The 20,949-nt window shown below is 34.0% G+C and overlaps 1 protein-coding gene across 1 annotated transcript in view; it reads right to left on the reverse strand.

The window, feature by feature from the left end:
• Window positions 1–20,949, reverse strand: part of CUNH12orf40 (chromosome unknown C12orf40 homolog) — a 53,487-nt gene that overhangs the window by 18,946 nt on the left and 13,592 nt on the right. Inside the window, exons 8-11 of the mRNA XM_015594357.1 lie at window positions 19,343–19,458; window positions 8,830–9,356; window positions 8,101–8,170; window positions 7,001–7,061 (exon numbers count right to left, since the gene is read on the reverse strand). Coding sequence (XP_015449843.1) covers window positions 7,001–7,061; window positions 8,101–8,170; window positions 8,830–9,356; window positions 19,343–19,458 — 774 coding nt within the window. The remainder of the gene's footprint in view (window positions 1–7,000; window positions 7,062–8,100; window positions 8,171–8,829; window positions 9,357–19,342; window positions 19,459–20,949) is intronic.

Below are 20,949 nucleotides of genomic sequence, written 5' to 3' on the forward strand. Positions count from 1 at the left end.
AAAAAAAAATACACACAGACCAGTGAAACAGAATCGAGAGTCCAGAAGTAAACCCATATTTATATGGGCAAATAATTTTCAACAAAAGAGCCAAAAACATATAGTGGAGAAAGGAAAGCCTCTTCAATAAATGATGCTGGGTAAACTGGAAAGCCACCTGCAAAAGAATGAAACTAGACTGTTGTCTATCACCACACACCAAAATTAACTCAAAATGGATTAAAGACCTGAATATAAGACCTGAAACAATAAAATGCACAGATGAAAACATAGAAACTAAACTCAAGAACCTTGGACTTAAAGAGAATTTTATGAATTTGACCTCAAAAGCTAGGGAAGTAAAAGCTAAAATAAATGAATGGGACTACATCAAACTCAAAAGTTTCTGCTCAGCAAAAGAAATTATCAACAAGGTAAAGAGAGAACCATCCGAATGGGAAAATATATTTACAAGCAACACCTCCGATAAGGGCCTAATATCCAAAATAGACAAAGAAATACAATTCAACAACAACGACAACAACAAAAAATGATCCACATCAAAAAATGGGCAGAGGAACCTGACAGACACTTCTCCCTATAGGACATACAAATGGCCAACAAATATTTGAAAAGATGCTCAACATTGCTGGCTATTAGGAAAATGCAAATCAAAACCACAATGAGATACCATCTCACACCTGTTAGAATGACTATAATCAACAGGACAAGTAATAACAAATGTTGGAGGGGATGCAGAGAAAAAGGAACCCTCATCCACTGCTGGTGGGACTGCAAATTGGTACAGCCACTATGGAAAACAGCATGGAGTTTCCTCAAAAAACTAAGAATTGATCTACCATATGACCCAGCAATCCCTCTACTGGGAATTTACCCCAAATACTTGAAAATCCATATCCAAAAAGATATTTGCACACTGATGTTCATAGCAGCATTATTCACGGTGGTCAAGACATGGAAGCAATCAAAGTGTCCTATGATAGATGACTGGATAAAGAAGCTGTGGCACATATATACAATGGAATATTACTCAGCCATAAGAAGAGATGAAATACTGCCTTTTGCAACAACATGGATGAACAAGATAATCATGCTAAGCAAAATAAGCTGGACAGAAAAAGTTGAAAATCACATGATATCACTTATGTGTGGGATATAAACCTAAAAGCAACAAATGAACAAACAAACAGGGCAAACAAACAGAGACTCATGGGGGTCAAATATATGGTAGCTGAAGAAACTGGACTTTGAGTGATAAATTCACAACAGAATATACAAATGTAGAATGATAATGTACACCTGAAAATTATATAATTGTATTAACCAATGTTACCTCCAATAACCTTAATTTTTTAAAAGTTAAATTTAAAAAGGTAATAAGAAAGAACTCAAACAAACTACCTTTACACCTCAAGGAACTAGAAAAAGAACAAACTGAGCCTACAGTTAGCAGAAGAAATAACAAAGGACAAAGTGGAAATAAATGAAATAGAGACTAAAAAAAAAAAAAAATCAATGAAACTAAGAGCTGGTTTTGAAAAGAAAAACCCAGTTTATAAACCATTAGCTAGATTCAACAAGAAAAGGAGAGAACTCAAATTCAGAAATAAGAGATGTTACTACTACTGATAACACAAAAACATAAAGAATCATAAAAGACGACTATGAACAATTATACACCAATAAATTGGACAACCTAGAAGAAACCAATAAATTCTTAGAAACATACAAACTACCAAGACTGACTCATGAAGAAATAGAAAATATGAATAGACTGATTATTAGTAAGGCGAGTGAAACAGTAATCAAAAACCTCCTAACACACAAAAGTCTAGGACCAATGGCTTCACTGGTCAATTCTAACATTTAAAGAAAAATAATACCAATCTTTCTCAAACTCTTCCGAAAAAAAATACAAGATAAGGGAACGCTTCCACATTTATTTTATGAGGCCGGTATTACCTTTATGCCAAAAGCAGAAAAGGACACTACAAGAAAAGAAAATTACAGGACAATGCACCTGATGAACACAGATGCAAAAATTCTGAACAGAATATTAGCAAACCAATTCAACAATACATTAAAATGATCATACATGATCAAGTAGGATTTATTTCCAGAGATATAAGGATGGCTCGACATATGCAAATCAATGTGATATACCACATTAACAAGATGAAGGATAAAAACCATAAGTTCATCTCAATAGATTCAGTAAAAGCATTTTGCAAAATTCAACATCCATTCATGATTAAAAACTCACAACAAAAAAGGCATAAAGTGAACAAACCTCAACATAATAAAGACCATATATGACAAACCTATAGCTAACATCATACTCAACAATGGAAATTTGAAAGCTTTTACTCTAAGATCAGGAACAAGAGAAGGATGTCCACGCTCACCACTTTTAATCAATATAATATTGGAAGTCCTAGCTGGAGAAATGAGGCAAAAAAAAAAGAAAGGAAAGAAAGGAAAGAGAGGAAAGAAAGAGAGGAGAGAGAGGAAAGAAAGAGAGGAGAGAGAGGAAAGAGAAGAGAGGAGAGAGAGGAAAGAGAAGAGAGAGAGGAAAGAAAGAGAGGAGAGAGAGGAAAGAAAGAGAGGCGAGAGAGGAGAGAGAGGAGAGAGAGAGAACATCCAAAAGAGAAACAAGTAAAATTGTCTTTATTTGCAGATAACATGGTATTATATATAGAATACACTGAAGACTCCAACAACAACAACAAAAACCTGTTAGGATAAATAAATTCAGTAAAGTTATAGGATATATCATCAATATACAAAAATCAGTTGTGTTTCTCTACTCTAATAATGAACCATCAGAAATAGAAACTAAGAAAACAATCCCATCAAAAATATCTAGGCATAAATTTAACCAAGAAGGTAAAGGACCCATATACTGAAAACTATTAAGACATGATGAAAGAAAAGACATAAATTGAAAGATATGCCAAGATCATGAACTTGATTAACATTGTTAAAATGTCCATACTACCCAAAGCAATCTATAGATTGAATGCAATCCCCACCAAAGCTCCAATGACATTTTTCACAGAAATAGAACAAAAAATACTAAAATTTGTATGAAACCACAGAAGACCTCATATAGCCAAAGCAATTTTGAGAAAAAAAGAACAAAGCTGGAAGCATCTCACTTCCTAATTTCAAACAATATTACATAGCTTTAATAACCGAAACAGTATGATATTGGCATAAAAACAGACACATAAGCCAATGGAAGAGGATAAAGAGACAGAAATAAGCCACGTATATATGGTCAATTAATTTATGACAAGGGAGCCAAGAATATATACAAAGGGGAAAGGATAGTCTCTTCAATAAAGTGTTGGAAAAACTGAACGGCCACATATGAAAGGATGAAAATAGACACATCTTACACCATAAACAAATTAATTCAAAATGGATTAAAGACTCAAATGTTAAGACCTGAAACCATAAAAATGTTAGAAGATAAGACAGTCTGTGTAGAACACAAGTTCTTGACTCCATCTTAAAACTAATCTGCCATGTTGGCATCTAGGTGAACCCAGATCTTTGGTCACCTTTCCCTTGGGCAAGCTCTGAAATATGTACACAGAGCTCTGGGATGATTACAGGATTCCCATTAATTGTCTTTCCCAGGCAAGGCACCCTCAATGTTCAACCATAAGAAGGAAATCCTACCATTTGTTACAACATGGATGGACCTAGAGGGTATCATGCTAAGTGATATAAGTCAGAGAAAGACAAAAACCACGTGATCTCACTTATACATGCAATCTAAAACAAAAACAAAAATATAAACTCATATAGTGAACAGACTAGAAGTTGCCAGAGGGGTGGGGTATAGGTGAAACAGAGGAAGGGGATCAAAATATATAAACTTGCAGTTATAAAATAAGTCCTGAGGACATAATGTACAGCCAGTGAGTATAATTAATACTGTATTATGTATCTGAAAGTTTCTAAGAGAGTAGATCTTAAAATTTCTTATAAGAAAAAATAATTTGTAACTATGTGTGGTGACCTGACTTACTGTGGTGATCATTTTGCAATATATACATATATTGAATCATTAAGTTGTATATCTGAAGCTAATAAACTATTACATGTCAATTAACTCTCAATTAAAAAAATTATTCTTTGTTCTTTCCTATTGCTTCCACAAAAGCAATCTTGGGAACAAAAGAATCTTGGGAACACTCCTACTTCTCCATTCCCTTCTCACTACCTGTATTCCAAGAGAAATTTTTGTTTGGTTTGACTTATTGTTTGCTTGATGCTTCTGTCTTTTCATTAATTCTGCCTCAGTAGGAACTACTGGTTCTGATTTTCTCAAACCAGTGGGCAGGTACAGCCCAAACCCTCTGCCCCTGCCTTTCTTTCTCTCCTATGGTGACTACTGCCTTGGTTTCTATTATAGAAATTAAGATTTAGTCAGGGTTCCACTACACCTTAAGCCCTGTCCAGGTATCACAAATTAAAAGCCCTATGCCTGCTCTAGCCAAAGAACTCCTCATTACACCTGATTCCCTTCATGATCCATCAATGGGCTTATTTTCTTTTGTCTTTAGCCACATTCAAGCTGCCATAGATATAATCAAACAGTTGGTTTTTTAAGTATTCTTACCTATTGTTAATTCCTCTGAGAATGTATCTATATTATTCATATTTGGGAAAATACAAGTTCTTTAAAGGATTAACAGGGCAGCATCTGATAGTACTGACCACATTCCCCTCCTTGACAATCTTCTTTTTCTTTCTTATGACACCATTCTTCTAGTACTCCTCAAACATCTCTAGTTTATTCTCAGTCACTGTTTTTGGTTTCTCTTCTACTACACATCCTCCAACTTTAAATGCTTTGCCTCCTCAGGACTCTTGTCAACTTTTGTTCTTATTCTATACATTTTCTCTTGAGAATCATATAATAAATGTATTCGATTATGACTTACCACTAAATACTAAAAATATCTTCTGAGCTCAAGCACTGTATATATAACAACTAAACATGTTCATCTACTTCATAGATTTTTCAGAAGACTTTCAATCGACCTCAACAGAGCAAATGTAATTCATAATCTTAGAAATCTGCTCCCCTCCTGAATCAGAGTAATTCTACGTATTTTTTTTAAATCACAAAATGTATAATGCTTAAACACTATTGTTTCTTTCTCATGTAATCTAAAATGAGTTTTCCTGGTCAGCAAACATTTTTTCCCCACCTAGTGATTTAGAAACTCAGTCCTTCCCATCTTGTAACTCTAAACATCCCTTAGGGCTTCACTGCCATCCAGCCATTAAAAGAAGTATAACATGGAAAAGGAATTCTCATTTCTTACAATCCTTGAAAATAATGTACATCACTTCCAATAACATTCCATTACTGAGATCTAGCCTCATGGCCACACTTAAGATGGATAGATCAGAAAATGTGTTCCTTGGCTGAGTAGCCATTTCACAGTGACAGCTCTGTTCTATGAAAGAGGGTACATGAATATTGGTGAAGTTAACCTTTCCTGCAACCTCTTCCTATTTTCAATCTTGGTGTATGGCACCATCCACCAACTACCCATTTACCCAAATGAAAAATCAAGATAGTCTTCGCTTTTTTACTTATCCCTTACCAAATCACCAAGCCTATCGAATTTCGAGTTTCTAAATCACTGTGATAGCTCTTCCCTTATTTCAATCCTTACAGCCACTGCTCACCTTCAAGCCCCCAATATTTGAGTCCTGCCACTTCTCAAATCTCTCCTCATTGTTGCCAGACACAACTTCTTAATACTCCAATTTTATCATACTCCTCTGCTAAAATTTTTTCAATGGCTGTTTGCTGATAGAAAATTAAACTATCATGTGGCATACAAGATCTTTTATGATCTGGCCATTTATATTGTGTAAAATTATCTCTTGTCATCCCCCCACCTTATAATTTGTACTACAGTAGTAGCAATAACAATAACTAAAACAAGTTACTTGCAGTTTCTAAAACTAGCTATACTCTCTCACATCCTAGTTTCTATGTTGCTCCTTCATAAGATGAAGGCAGTTAGTCCTTTTGGTAAGTTTATTCACTTTATTCAGTTTATTCAAAACTTTTCTCCTCAATCATATCTTCCTCCTGACTACACATGAATCTTAGAACTGCCTTTTACTAGGTTCCCACAGCCTTTTTGTACAAACTTCAATGGAAGCAATTTATCTAAGTGCATTAGCTTTTTCCATTGTCTAGCTATTGAATTATAGCTTCTTAAAGATTGGTTCCATGTCCTTTCACTTCTGTACCTTGCAGAGTCTAATGCATAATCTTTATGACAACAAAAACTATGTCACCACTGTATCCCCAGTGTCTAGCATATAGGAGATATTCAATAAATAGCTATTAAATGAGTTCATAATGTATACTCAGTGCATATTTACTGAAGATAAAAAGAGAAAACAATTAGTATAACTGAAAATATAGTCAGATAAGGCAAGAATGTGAACCCTGGCTTGAGTGTGTGACCTTGAGCAAGTTACTTAATCTCCCTGAAGTTAAGTTTCTTTTGCTGTGAAGACTACAAGATCAGGCTCTTGCACTTTAAAGTACTTAAAGCTCCTAGCACAATGCCCATACTGTTATAATAATCATATTCCCTAATTATCAGCAGAGGTTACAACTTACATAACCAGTCTTTATAGATGTTTCAGTATTTCTAAAATCTAAAAAACATTTTCATCTTGGAAGAAATTTTGTAAGATTTATCAAAATAATTTAATGTTTACCTAGATTGGTTTGTCTCAAATAAGGCATGTTACAGTTTCTGAAAGGTATTAATTTTATTTCTAGATTTAAGCTAAAATTTCCCAAGTAAGAAAATGTAAGAAAAGGAGTTAGCCTAAAAAATTTTTTTCAGTAAAAGCTAACCTTAAATCAAAGTAAGTTACAAATATTAAAATATGACCTGATAATACAATTGACTTAATTGTAAAGTTAATGTAAGATGTGCTTTACCTCGCCAAGTCCAAAGTTCCATGATTGCTTAGAATGCAATTCTTCCAAAGGGATATTACCCCTAGGGTCATAAATAAGACAGTATTAAAGTTTGCTTTATTCTCTCTGAAAATTATTGTTCTACATTATGGTTTCCAAAGTCGGCTGCAGCTCGGAATTAGAAGAAAAGCTTTTTAAAAAATAAAGATTCATAAGCTCCATTCTAAGGGGCCTATTATGTGTGAGTCAAACTTGGTATATTTTAAAATCACTCCCTCAACTGATGTGGGTCTGAAGCCATGTTTAGAAAGCATGTTTTAAATTGTTTTTATAAAGTACATTTTAAAATTCAAGGCCTAAAATGATGTTTTCCATTCATAAATTTCTGGATATTTAGAGATTTGGTAGAGAATCTGTTTATTAAGTAAACTGTGAATCTATGTTTTAATTACTATGCCAGTCCCATAAATGGCATCTATGCATTCATTTTATAAAGATACTTTTAGTATTTCTGTAAGTACTTCCAGAAAAAAAAATCTATACTAGTTCATGATTTTCAATTACCAAATTACATTTGAGTAAATCACAATTACTACCTAGAAAGTTAGGAGCATTCCGAAACTACAAGTTCTGTGTAATTAGCTATAACTGCAGTGCCATAAACTATCAATATGCTTCCTTGTACTATTAACATTTTAATTTTATCACTCTCTTTTCCTGATTCTATCATAACCAAGCAACCATCCCATGGAAAGCTGCCCAAAGTTAGAAAATATGCTTATCATGCCATTAATCATTCCTATACATGTGATCTTTCCATTTCTTACTGTAAATTAATAGATTAATATTCTGGAGGACATATAGTTTCTTGAACACAAAAGTCAGTTTCCTTAAATCTAATTAACACCAAGATTCAGATAAGATTCTTTTGTGCTGGCAAATATGAACAACATACTCCCAAGTAGGGTGATATAACTAAGATTCTGACAACTGGTTAGGCTTTTTTGAGGCCAGTCTGCCCACCCTCAGACAGCAATATGCCTATCTCACTTTGCATCAGTTCAACTCTTCAACATGCATTATTCTAGATTCATATTCCCTAGATTCACCTAAAGACTTACGTATGGTTCACTGGATATTTCCGGATTTCTATCTGTGGTGTCTTCTCTTGGTAATCCATTTCAAATTTTCCTTTTAAAAATAAAAGTATGCATTAAAATAAAACTTCAGCATAGACTTTTTTTTTATTTGAAACTTATTAGTATTATCCATGTCAGCACCGAGCTAATCAAGAAGGGAAGGTTCGATGGTGAGACACCCAGTTGGAAGAATGAACAAAAGGCCGACATGAGAATGAAATGGCAGGCACGAACTTTATTGTGGGGAGTGCACTTCTATTGGGGGGCAGTGCGGTACTGTGTGCACTTCTGCTCCCCTTCTGTTTTCCAGGGGACCGCATGGCTCCACACAAAGCAGAGTACAATAGTGGCATTCAGCCACACATGCGTGATACAATAAGCTGAAGTATGTTTACATATTTTAGGCGCAGGTGCCCTACTACACTAATGTACCATTCTAAATCTGGGGTCTTATTTCTAGCTGTGAGCTTGGATTACAGCCAGACCTGGGTCCCACAACCTATATGGAGGGAAATCCCTGATCCACAATGTCACATAATAGAATATCATTCTATTTTTAATTTCATATTCCTCTAAATATATACACACACAAATACACACATGTGCATGCGTATGTATTTACTAAACATATATATTTAGTAAAAATAAATGTACTAAAACTGAAAATAAAAAGCTCAATATATTATTACATTTTCCATGTACAATACCAACCTTTTTTTTCAGAGCTGGGTGGATAACAATCCTTCTCAAAATATGTACTAAGATTGTTTCTTTCATCATTGCTGTACTCTTTCTGATAGTTCTTGTTTGGTTGGCACTTTTCCGGATAACCTGTATTAAAGTTAAAATTACTAAAGGTCAACTCTGGATCTGTAAAAATACTTCTAATGCATCTACCAGTGGAATGGTTTTTATCAGAGCTAGTGACTGCACAGATATCTCCCATCCTTTCATAACCACACTTGTCAAATGTTTTCTTTATCTTCTGTTGATCCATGCTTAATAAATTGATCAAATTTTCATTAATAAGAGGGTCCATTTTCTCTGGTAGAAGGCTGGAGGTTGGCTGGTTCATATCTTCAAGAAAATTTGAAACTTCTTTTCTATTTTCTCCCCAAATATCTTGTACTGATTGTTTTTCATTAATGGAGTCTGACTGTCTTCTCTCATCTGTGCTTCCAAAATCTTCACCCATAACTACTGCACATCTTCCAGTGAGAAAATTCCTATTTCCTGGACTTTGGGGTTAAAAAAAAAAAAACATATTTAGCAAAAAAAGGATAGAGCATTTTCATTTAGAAACTCTTAAATTCTTAGAGAACATATTGAGCAGCTATTAACATTTGCCTAGACTATTTTTTCAAATTTAAATAAATAATATTACTTCAGGTGGAAATTTGTCTAATGCAGTCCTGTTAATACCTTAGTGAGTATAAAAATAATCTACACTTACTTTAGTATCTCAACATAAAAAATTAGTACGTGGTTCAATTTACTGTTATATTCATGACCAAAATACAGTATGTCCTGTGTAATAATGTCTAGCAAATAACCTAGACAACCACTATATGTCACTGATGCTCCATTTAACCAGAGGAGATATTTTTAAGGCTGTACAGAGAAAAATTATCCCCAGTGTGCAAATAGTAAATCAAATAGTTATGAGGACACTATAATAGATATTTCTCAACCTAATAAGGATATAAAAACACCTCTGATGGTCTCAAGGATGATCAATATAGATGCAAATAAATAATAAAACCAAGTAATAAACTGAATTAAATGGTTATACTAATAACTTATATGTTCCCTTCCAATGAAGAAATCATAACTCCAGGTTATGTCCAACTTGTATATAAGAATCAAAGCTATCATAGAAAATAATTAGAAATCAAAATATTCTGGATTTTGTTGCCACTGTCTAGAAATTTGAGATTGGGTTGTTCCAGAGATTGGAAATACCAAAGAAATTTAGAAAAGAAACAGACTGCTAAAACTCTGATTGATTTCCAATTTTATTTTTTAAGTTACTTATTATTTAATAAACAGGTATACCTGCTGTGTTCTAGGCACTGTGCCACATGTTGGAGAAAGAGAGATAAAATAATTCAGTTTGATATTAAAGAGAGAGATGTTTTTTCAGTTCACAGATCATGATCCTACACTGTTTCTCAATATGGGTCTTATTGATGTTTTGGGCAAAATAATGCATAACTATAGTATACAACAGTATTAATCATCACCACCACAGAAGTTTCTCATACTCTAAATAAGAAAATTCATGTAAAAGCGCTTCAAAAGTTAGAAAACATACTACAACTGTAAATCATCATTTTAAAAAGTTATTTTAAGTATTGTGATTCAGGAAAATCATTCATTGAGAGCTTTGAGCATAGAGAAATGTACGGTGCAGTTATTTCTCACAAGAAAGTCTAGAAAAAGAAAAAAAACTAGAAAGTGATAAATGCTAGGCTACAGTCAAGTAATACAATAGTAAATAGAAAAAAAAAGGAAATTTGTTTGCTTGGGAAAAATCAGGCAGATAGCATTGGAGTTGGGGACTAAATGATGGGAAGGATTGTTACTTGCAGAGATGACAGAAATTATACTAAAAACTTAAGTCTTATTAAGACAAATCAATCCAACTTCTTTATTCTTTCCTACAGATAATATAAAATTCAACAGATACTTAATATATGCCTACTATGTGGTAGGAAGGCAATACAGCTTATATTCTAGTTAAGAAAAACAATAAGATAATTAACCATTAATAAGTAACAATGAAGAAAAGAAAGAAGTATACAAATAAGATAATTATAGTATTTTACATGTGCTATAAGATCACGTGATGGAATTTGTGTTGGAGGTCCTGTTCAGATAATTCGGCCAGGAAAGTCTCTAGTAAGAAAGTGATAAATAAACTAAATATACAGAATGGTTAGAAATGTATAGAAAAGAGTAAGTATATTCCAGGGGGATGGAATAATAAGCACAAATGCAAGATTTGCAGCATGTCTGAGAAACAAAAAGAAGAGAAATAAAGCTAGAATAGAAAGAAAACTTATTACCTAAGTCTTAAAAGATAAAAGGGCCTAGATTATGCAGAGATTAATTTTTGAAAAGAACAATAAGAAATATGGAAAGATTCTAACTACAAAAGTAAAACTTGGTTTTTGCCTTGAAAAATATCAATCTGAATGCTGGGTAACTATGAACTTCAGGACTTCCACCTGGACAAAATGAAGTAAGAATGACAAGATTTATCCCCCTGTCTGACAAGTTAAAAAACAAAAAATATATATATAAAACGATGGTTTTTAGACATGGGCCATCAGGTAGAACAGGATAATGATCTCTGACAGAGAGAAAACAAATGAGATAAACCTTATGATTGTTCCTACCTTAATGCCTGAAGAGAGTATTCAAGCCACAGAATAGAGACCAGAGCCCATAGACTCCCTTTGTTGAAGAAACAGAGCTGGGGGTTCAGAGAGATAAAGAAGATAGAGTTCACAGGGCAGAGTACCATGAAGGAGAGTGCTTCAAAGAGAGAGCGAGCTCCAGAGATCTAGAGTTTTCAAATCTTTAGGTAAGTAGCGATCAGCACATGCATCTGAGGTAATTACCTAAGGCTGGGAAAAGACCCACCCAAGAAGAGAAGTTGGAACAATTCGAGGAGCGCTCACACAGGGAAGGGAAAATTTTGTGTTCCTACCAGAGTTAAAAACCTTGTAATTCAAAGGACATCAGAGAATACTCAGAAAGGTACTGTCTTAGCCATAGACTGAAGACATATCTGGTCCTGCTTAACGAAAATTAAGGCCAGACTCAATAAGATCATTCTATTTCCAACTAATTGAAGTGTATCCCAGAACAAAGCTTAGGACAAACTTATACAATTACAAAAATTGCCAGAAACCAAAAAGATAAAATTCGCAATGTACGGAATCCAAACAAAATTACCATGAAGTCAAAGAAGCAGAAAGTTACAAACCATGAGGAGAAAAATCAATTATTAGAAACAGACCAAGAAGGAAACAAATGAAATAATTTGTAGACCATAACATTTAAAAGAGATAAAACCATATTCTCTATATTCAAGAAGATAGAGGAAAGACTGAATGTATTGAATAGATATATGTAAGACATAAAAAAGTTAAACCCAACTTCTAAAAAGAAAAATACACTGATAGGTTTTATGAGATTAGACAAAAGAAGATAGTGAATAGAGATATAGCAATATAACCTATACAAAATTAAATATGAGAGAAAAAAGATTGAAAATAAACAGAGCATCAGTAAACTGTGACACAACTTCAAGTGGACTAATTTACATGTGATTTGAGTCTCCAAAGGAAAGAGGAATCAGAAAAAATATTTGAAAAATTAAAGGCTGAATATTTTTTCCAATGATAAAAACTGTAAGTCCACATATCCAAGGAGGCTCAACACAGCCCAAACAGAATGAAAATGAACATCCTCATCAAGGATAGAATCCATGGTAGAAAATCGAAGATAGAACGATTTTTTAAAAAGAGAAAAATTTTATATATATATATACACATATTTTAAGATGACAGCAAACTTCTTATTGGAAACAATGTAAGCAGAAGACATCTTTCAACAATAAAGGCATATAGATATACAAAAGACGAAGGAATAACCATAAGACCCACACTACAAAAAATATTAAAGGAAATCTTTTGAACAGAGGAAAAATGTCATCAGTTGGAAATCCAGATCTACACAAAATAATGAAGATCACCAAACATGAAAATTTTGTGATTAAATATAAAAAACATGCTTTCTAATTTTTTTTAACTCTATATATAGTAAAAAGAATATATTACTGGGACTTCTAGTCAAGATGGTGGAGTAGGTAAACTCTGTGCTCACTTCATATCAAAATTACAACTAAATTATAGAACAACTATCAGTGAGAACCCTCTGAAGACTAGCTGAAGAGAATTCCTATAACTGATCTCATCTGATCTCAGAAGCTAAGAAGGGTCAGGCCTGGTTAGCTCTAGGATGGGGAATTCCTATTACTACAGATATAAAGAAGCCACCTATAACTAGTGGGAGGGGCAAAGATGTGGAATAGGAAGGTCTGACACCCACATGTGGCAATTAAGAATTGAGAGGGATATTTTGGCTGCAGAGGCCGCCCTAAGTGAGGGATACCAGACCCACACCTGGCTCCCCAGCCCAGGGCTCAGTGCCATAACATTTCACTGTGAAAACCAACAGGGATTGCATCTGCGAAAGACAAACGGCTGCAGAAGACCAAGACACATGCTCTTAAAGGACAGGCATACAAACTCATTGGCTCTAAGCTCCAGCACAGGGGCAGCAAGTCCAAAAGTTCCAGGGACATATGGGGAGAAACTAAATTGACTAGATTCAGGGCAAGGGCTAGAGTTTGTAAATGCCATTGTTCTTTTGGTGAGCTCTTCATTTGCCCAGCTGCCCAGCGCAGGTCAGAGCCAAATCTGTCCTCTCCATTAAACTGGCTGACACTGTTCATCCTGCCCCACCAACCTACTCTCCAGGCCCAGAACTATTCCAGTGGCTCCTCCACAAAATGGACTATCTCAGCTTGCAATGCAGACTTTCCCAAAATCTCTCAGAGCTACACAATGCCCCGCCTCCCCCGCCACACAAAAAAGCAGAGGCCAGCCTCAGTATACCCAGTAGCTCTTCCTTAGTGACCCAAGCACAGCATAAATGGCGAAGGGTCTCAACTTGCAATAACTCCAATCAGGTGGCCCCAAGCCTGGCATAAGCAGTGGCCAGTCTTGGACTGGAACATAGTTTCAACAAGGCAGCCACAATCCCAGCATAAGTCACAGATGGTCTCAGCTCATATTGTGGTGCCCATCAAAGGGCCCCAAAACTGGCACTAGTGGTGGCCAGCCTTGGTTCATAGCATAGCCTTTCTCAACTGCCTCCAAGCCCAGCACAAGCAGTAAACAGCTACAGAACACTTTGTAGCTCCTATCAGGTAGCCCCAAGTCTGGCACAAGCAGCAACTAACCTTGACCTACACCAGAGCACCTCCCAGGAGGCTCCAGACCCAACACACCTGGAGGTTGGCTTCATACCACATCAGAGCACAACCTAACCAGATCCACAAATGAAAGGGCAGACTCAGCTGGCACCACAGCCCTGATAAAAGTGACTCCCACTCCATAACATAACAGCTAATCTGCTGTAGTCACAGCAAGTCCTCACAGCCAATCAGCTTGAGGGTCAAGCCCACCCACTGACATGCCAATAGCAGGAAAGGCCCATCAAAAGGAAAGCACACACAATCCACACTGGGTACACCCCTAGAGCATCATGTTCAAGTGACCAAGGATACTATGCCACTGGGCCCACAGGATACTTTCTACATAAGGCCACTCTGTCAAGACAGGGAGGTGTAGTAGACCTACATAATACATACAAACACAGGGAGTCAGCCATAATAAGGAGACAAAAAAACATGTCCCAAATGAAAGAACAGGACAAAACTCCACAAAAAGACCTAAACAAAATGAAGACAAGCAATCTACGAGATAGAGTTCAAACACTGGTTATAAGGATGCTCAATGAACTTAGGGGAAGAGTAGATGAACTCACTGAGAACTTACGCAAAGTGATAAAAACCGTAAAAAAGAAACAGTCGGAAATGAAGACTACAATAACCGAAATGAAGAATACATTAGATGAAATCAATAGCAGATTACATGCAGCAGAGGACTAAATGAGTGATTTAGAAGACAAGTAGTGGAAAACACTCAATTGGAACAGCAAAAAGAAAAAAGAATTTTTTAAAAATTAGGATAGTTGAAGGGACCTCTGAGACATCAAGCATAACAGCATTCACATCATAAGGATACTAGAAAAAGAAAAGAGAAAGTGACTAAAAATCTATTTGAAGAAACAGTAACTGAAAACTTCCCTAACATGAAAAAGGAAATAGACAAGTCCAAGAAGGGCAGAGTCTCAAACTAGATGAACCCAAAGAAGTCCAAGACATCATAATTAAAATGTCAAAAGTTACAGATAAAGAGAATCCTAAAAGTAGCAAGAGAAGAACAATTAAGGGAGCTCCAAGCTGATCTTTTTAATAGGCCAGAAGAAAATGGCACAAAATATTCAGAATGATGAAAGGCAAAAATCCACAAACAAGATTACTCTAATCAGCATGGCTTTTAGAATCGAAGGAGAGATAAAGGGTTTGCAGACAAGAAAAAGCTAAAGGAGTTCACTGCCACTAAATCAGTATTATAAATAGAAAAGATGAAAAATATGAGTAAGAAAATACAGGAAAGGAAAAAATATCTCACTGTCATAGGCAAACGCTTGGTAAAAGCAGTAGATAAATCAACTACAAAGCCAGTACAAAGGTTAAAAGACAAAAGTAGGAAGACAAAAACTGCATAATTACAACAATAAATATAGGGGTACACACAAACACATATACATACAGAAGAAGGAAAAACTGACGACAAAAACAAATATGGAGAGAATGAGTAAAAATTGTAGTGAATTTAGAATGTGATCGAACTTTAAAACAGACGGCTATAAACACAGTTTGGTATATATGAAGCACATGGAAAACACAAACCAAAAATCTATAAGAGATATGCAAGATATAAAGAGAAAAGAATACAATCAGAACACTATAGAAAGTCAACAACATACAAGAGAAGGGGTCAAGAGAATAAGAAAGCAACAGAGAACTACAAAAACAATCAGAAAACAATAAAATGCCAATAATTGCATACCTATCAATAATTACTTTAATTATAAATGGACTAAATGCTCCAATCGAAAAATATAGGGTAGCCAAATGGATAAAAAAACAAGACCCATACCTATTCTGCCTATAAGAGACCCACTTCAGATTTAAAGACACACAAGACTGAAAGTAAAGGGATAAAAAGAGATATTTCAAGCAAATAGAATGGGAAAAAATAGAAAGCTAAAGTAGCAATACTTATATCAGATATAATAGACTTTAAAACAAAAACTGTAAAAGGAGACAAAGAAGGGCATTTCATAATGATAACAGAATCAATACAAGAAGATATAACTTGTAAATATCTACATACAACATAGAAGCTCTAAAATATATATATATAGAGAGAGAGAGAGAGAGCGCGCGCGCGAGCAAGCGAGTGCGCGAGCTATAAAGGGACAGATCAATAGTATTACAGTAACAGTATGGGTCTTTAAGACTGGCATTAATGGATAGATCGTCCAGACAGAAAATTAACAACAGTGACCTTAAATGAAACATTATGACTAGATGGACATTTCACCTAAAAGCAGAAGACACATTTTTCTCGAGTATACATGTAACATTTTCCAGAAAAGACCACATGTTAGGTCACAAGAAAAAAAGAGTAAAATTAAATACAAAGAAAAAAGACAAAAGGAAATAAGAGCAAATTCAATGAATAAGAGAAAAATAAGAAACATGTGACACTGAAAGAAGATTCAGTGAGAAGATAAAATGTGTCTCTACTCAAGAATGACCAAAAAAAGAGGAACTATAACTTACCATATTAGTAATGAGAGAAAAGACATCACTACAGATGTTAAAGATTTTAAATGCATAATAAAGGGATTTTATGATAACCTTTAAGTATTTTACGATAACTTTAAGTCAATAAATTCTACAATATAGAAAATAAGATCCATTCTTTGTATAACACAAACTACCAAAGCTCATTCAAGAAAAAAATAAATATTAGCCTACACCTAGTAAAAAATGGAAAGTATAATAGTAAAAAAAAAAAAAAAATTCCCATAAAAAGAGCTCCATACCAAGTGGGTTCACTGATGAACTGTACCAGACATTTAAGGAAGCAATTATACCAATTCTAGACAAACTCTTTCTGAAAATTACACAGGATGGAATACTTCACAACTCATTCTATGACATCAACATTAGGCTGATATTAAAAACCAGACCAAGATGTTACTTTAAAAAAATGAAACCTAGAAAATAATCCCTCATAAAGATTAACACAAAAACTCCGAACGAATTTTAGCAAATCAAATCCAAGAATTTATAATAAGATAGCACGTTGTGACCAAGTGGAGTTTATCTCAGGAATACAAGAGTTGGTTTAACATTCAAAAAGTAACCAACGTGGAGAAGGATTTCTGGAAAGATAAGAGTGAACCAGACAACTCTTGCAAAAACAACCCTTTCAGAATCTGGGGAAGTAACGAAAAACATCCAATAAACTGAGAAGCAGTACCTCAAAAAAAAAAAAAAACTATTAAACCTTAGTTGGAACTACTAGTGGGAGTCTGTGTAGAGTTTAAGCTTTGGTTTATTGCCTTTCTTCCACCCCCAGCTCCATGGCTGGTAGCTCCACCAGCCAAGAAGTCTAGGGAAGAGGGTGGGGGAGCCCTATCTCAGGGACTTTGTGAAAAACAATCATTATCTTGGTGGTAAACACTGCCGTTGCTTGAGGCCGAAATATATAGAGCATATGATAAATTCAGACCCTTATTCACATGATGAATTCACGCCATATATAAAAATTAACTCATAATAGATCAGACCTAAATGTAAGATCTAAAATGACAAGACAGAAGAAAACATGAGAAAATCTTTATGACCTTGGCTTAGGTAAAAATTTGTTAGGTTTGACACCATATGCATGATTCATAAACAAAGAGTAATAATAGATAGAATTTCATAAAAATTAAAACCTTTTTAACTTCAAAAAGATACCGCTAAGAAAATGAACAAGGCATTTCACCAAAGATACACTAATGGCTAATAAGCTCATGAAACGATGCCAACATTGTCAGTCATTAGGGAAATGCACAATTAAAATTACAATGACCAGAATGGCATAAATTTTAAAAGACTGATTGTAGCAGTGTCGTCAAGGACATAGTGCAACTGGAACTCTCATACATTTCTAATAGGAATGTAAAATCATACAAATCACTTTGGAAAACAGTTTGCCAGTTTCTTGAAAAATTAAACATACACACACTATATGACCCAGCCATTGCACTCGTAGATATTTACCCAAAAGAAATGAAAGCATAAGTCCAAAGACTTCTACATAAACTTGTATAGCAGCTTTATTTGGAATAGCCAAAACTGGGGGAAATATACAATGTCCATTAACAGATGAACTGTGCTATGTCCATATGATGGAATACTACTCAGCAATAAAAAAGAATAAACTATTGATACAAACAACAAATAGATGAATTTCAAAATAATTACACTAAGTCAAAGAAGCTAGACCAAAAAAAGAACATGCTGCATGATGTGACTTACATAAAATTCCAGAAAATAGACTAATCAATAGTGACAGAAAGCAGATCAGCAGTTGCCTTGGGATGGAGGTAAGGGATGTGAAGTGGCCAGAGGAAAGGATTACAAAGGTGCCTAAAGAAACTACTCGAGATGATTAATACCATGTTCATTATATTTGACATACGTCAAAACTTATCAAAGTGCATATTTAAGTTCAGTGTATGCTGATTATAATGAGGACTAAAAGGAAACAAAAAGAACTTTTATGTGGCATTACAATTTTCCAACAAGAGGAAGTGGTAGCTTAGATTGAGAGAGAATCATAGAGATAGAAACATGAGTAAATAATTTTAAAGTTTATTAGAATACAGAATTGACAATACTTGTTGGTGAAACAGATATTGGGAGTTAAAGAAAAGGAAGGAATCAAAGACGACTTTTATTTTGGTTTAAGCGACTAAGTGAATAGTGGTGCCATTTACTAAAGTAAGGAAGACTGGAATAGGATTACAGAGTCAAGGTTTTTCACAATTATGAAGAGTGATTCAAACTGGTTTTACAAGTTTAATGGATTTAAAACAATGAACCAGAATTTATATACAGACGTCAAGAAAATAAAAGTAGGACACGGATCAACTGTCACAAATGGAAAAGAAGTTAATGTGTTTATGATATAGAAAAAGAAAACTAGTAATTCATGGAGATTATGAGAGATACAAAACACCCTAACCTAAAATATTTTTTAAATAAATAAAAAGTAGATGTGCACATTAGAAAAACTATTTTAATTAAATGCTATATTTTACTTCTAGCGGGTTTTTTTCCCTAGAAGCATTACTTAGGTCTGTTTCCATTTCTAACTAAAAATATGTGTCCATTAAAATCAAATAATTCAAAGAAAGAATGCCACAGGTTATTTCCTTCCACATCTTTGCTCACCTGTTTAATCTTTTGAATAATGTTCCAAATTGTGCTGTTTTATATGATGAACTGAGAGCATCTTGATTTTCATTTAATTCAGAAACCAAAGAATTAGAACAATTAACATTACTGAGCTGGAAAAAAAAAAAAAAAGAAAGAACCTGCCAAAATGGTAAATGTGCATATATACAATTAAAATTATTTACCATAAAATGCCATTTAGGTGGACATATGTTTAAAAATGTATATTTTAGTCTAAAATAAAGTAATTCTGTACTTACCGAAAAAAAAAAAATGCTATTCCAACAATGAAAGCAATATCAGTATTTGAACAATTGTTAAACTAATAGAGTTGGTACTATGGTGAGCTAACCAATTTCTTAGAGGTTTAAAAAAAGATTAAATTAAAAATACCCAGGACACCAGGATCTTGAGTTAAAAAAAGAAAAAAAAAATTTTTAATTTTTACATTCTGAAATACATCTGCTATAGAAAATACCAAGAAATGACCTTTTACTAAATTTAATAGAGTTAAAAAATAAAATTATTAAAGGTTACTATACCAAAGTACAATGGTAGTGAGGAAAATGTTTATATAAACATTATGTCTTGTCAACAGAAAATAGTTCCTCCCAAGGAAATAGCTGTACTTATCTTGGTTCTTGCATTTACTGAGTAATTTTACAGACTGCTACTTTAATCTTTCTGATTATCAATGTCATTGAGTACAAAAGGAGAGATTATGTAAAGACTGTTGTGAAAACAAATGAGATAACCCATCTATTTATGTGGAAAGTATCCTCTAAATGTAAGATATATTGGCCCAAAACTAATCTACACAGCAATAATAATTTATATATCTAGCACATTTTATTAATAAGCCATGAAACAAAGAAATGAGATGTCCAAAGACAATCAACGACAGAAATAGAAAAAAAAAAAGAGGAACAGAAAAAGATACTGAAAATCTTTTTTAAAAAATCTAAAGTTAGGAAGAACTGAAAATAAAGTCTCATAATACATCTTGGCCTCACAGAGACCCTGACAGAGTGCAGACAAAGTCATCTCTTAAAATGAGAAACACACAAAACAAAATACTTTATATTGGCTCAATACTACTTCTCTAGGGACAAATGAGATCCAGACCGTTTTTTCTTCTAACTTGTCTTTCAACTCATTTTCTTTTGTATTTTATAATTTCATCTTAATTCTCACTTTTCTTAAAATCTCTCCAAATAAACTATTACTTCCCTAATACTTCACATTATGCCTTAGGGACAATAGCCTCTCTTTTCTTTCTTCTGCCATATAAACATACCATTATACTCTTCTGGAAATAATCACTAACCTACAGTATACAAGTAGAAGATTATTTAAGTACAGATTACAAAGATTTTCATCATTTATCCTATAAACTATTTAACAGAGCCAGAATGAATTATAAGCTGATCTAGGATGCAAGTTTTAATCTCATAAAGTATAAACTAAATGAGTAATTAAATGTTTTTCATTTCATCATTCAAAAATCAGTAGGTCTTTAATAAGGCTAGTATATATCACTGAAATATAATACTTCATTTTCTCTGAAAAGTAGAAAACATACTTTAATACTTTAATAAAATTTA

The sequence above is a fragment of the Pteropus alecto genome, unplaced genomic scaffold (genome assembly GCF_000325575.1).
Source record: "Pteropus alecto unplaced genomic scaffold, ASM32557v1 scaffold778, whole genome shotgun sequence".
In the NCBI taxonomy this organism is placed as follows: domain Eukaryota; kingdom Metazoa; phylum Chordata; class Mammalia; order Chiroptera; family Pteropodidae; genus Pteropus; species Pteropus alecto.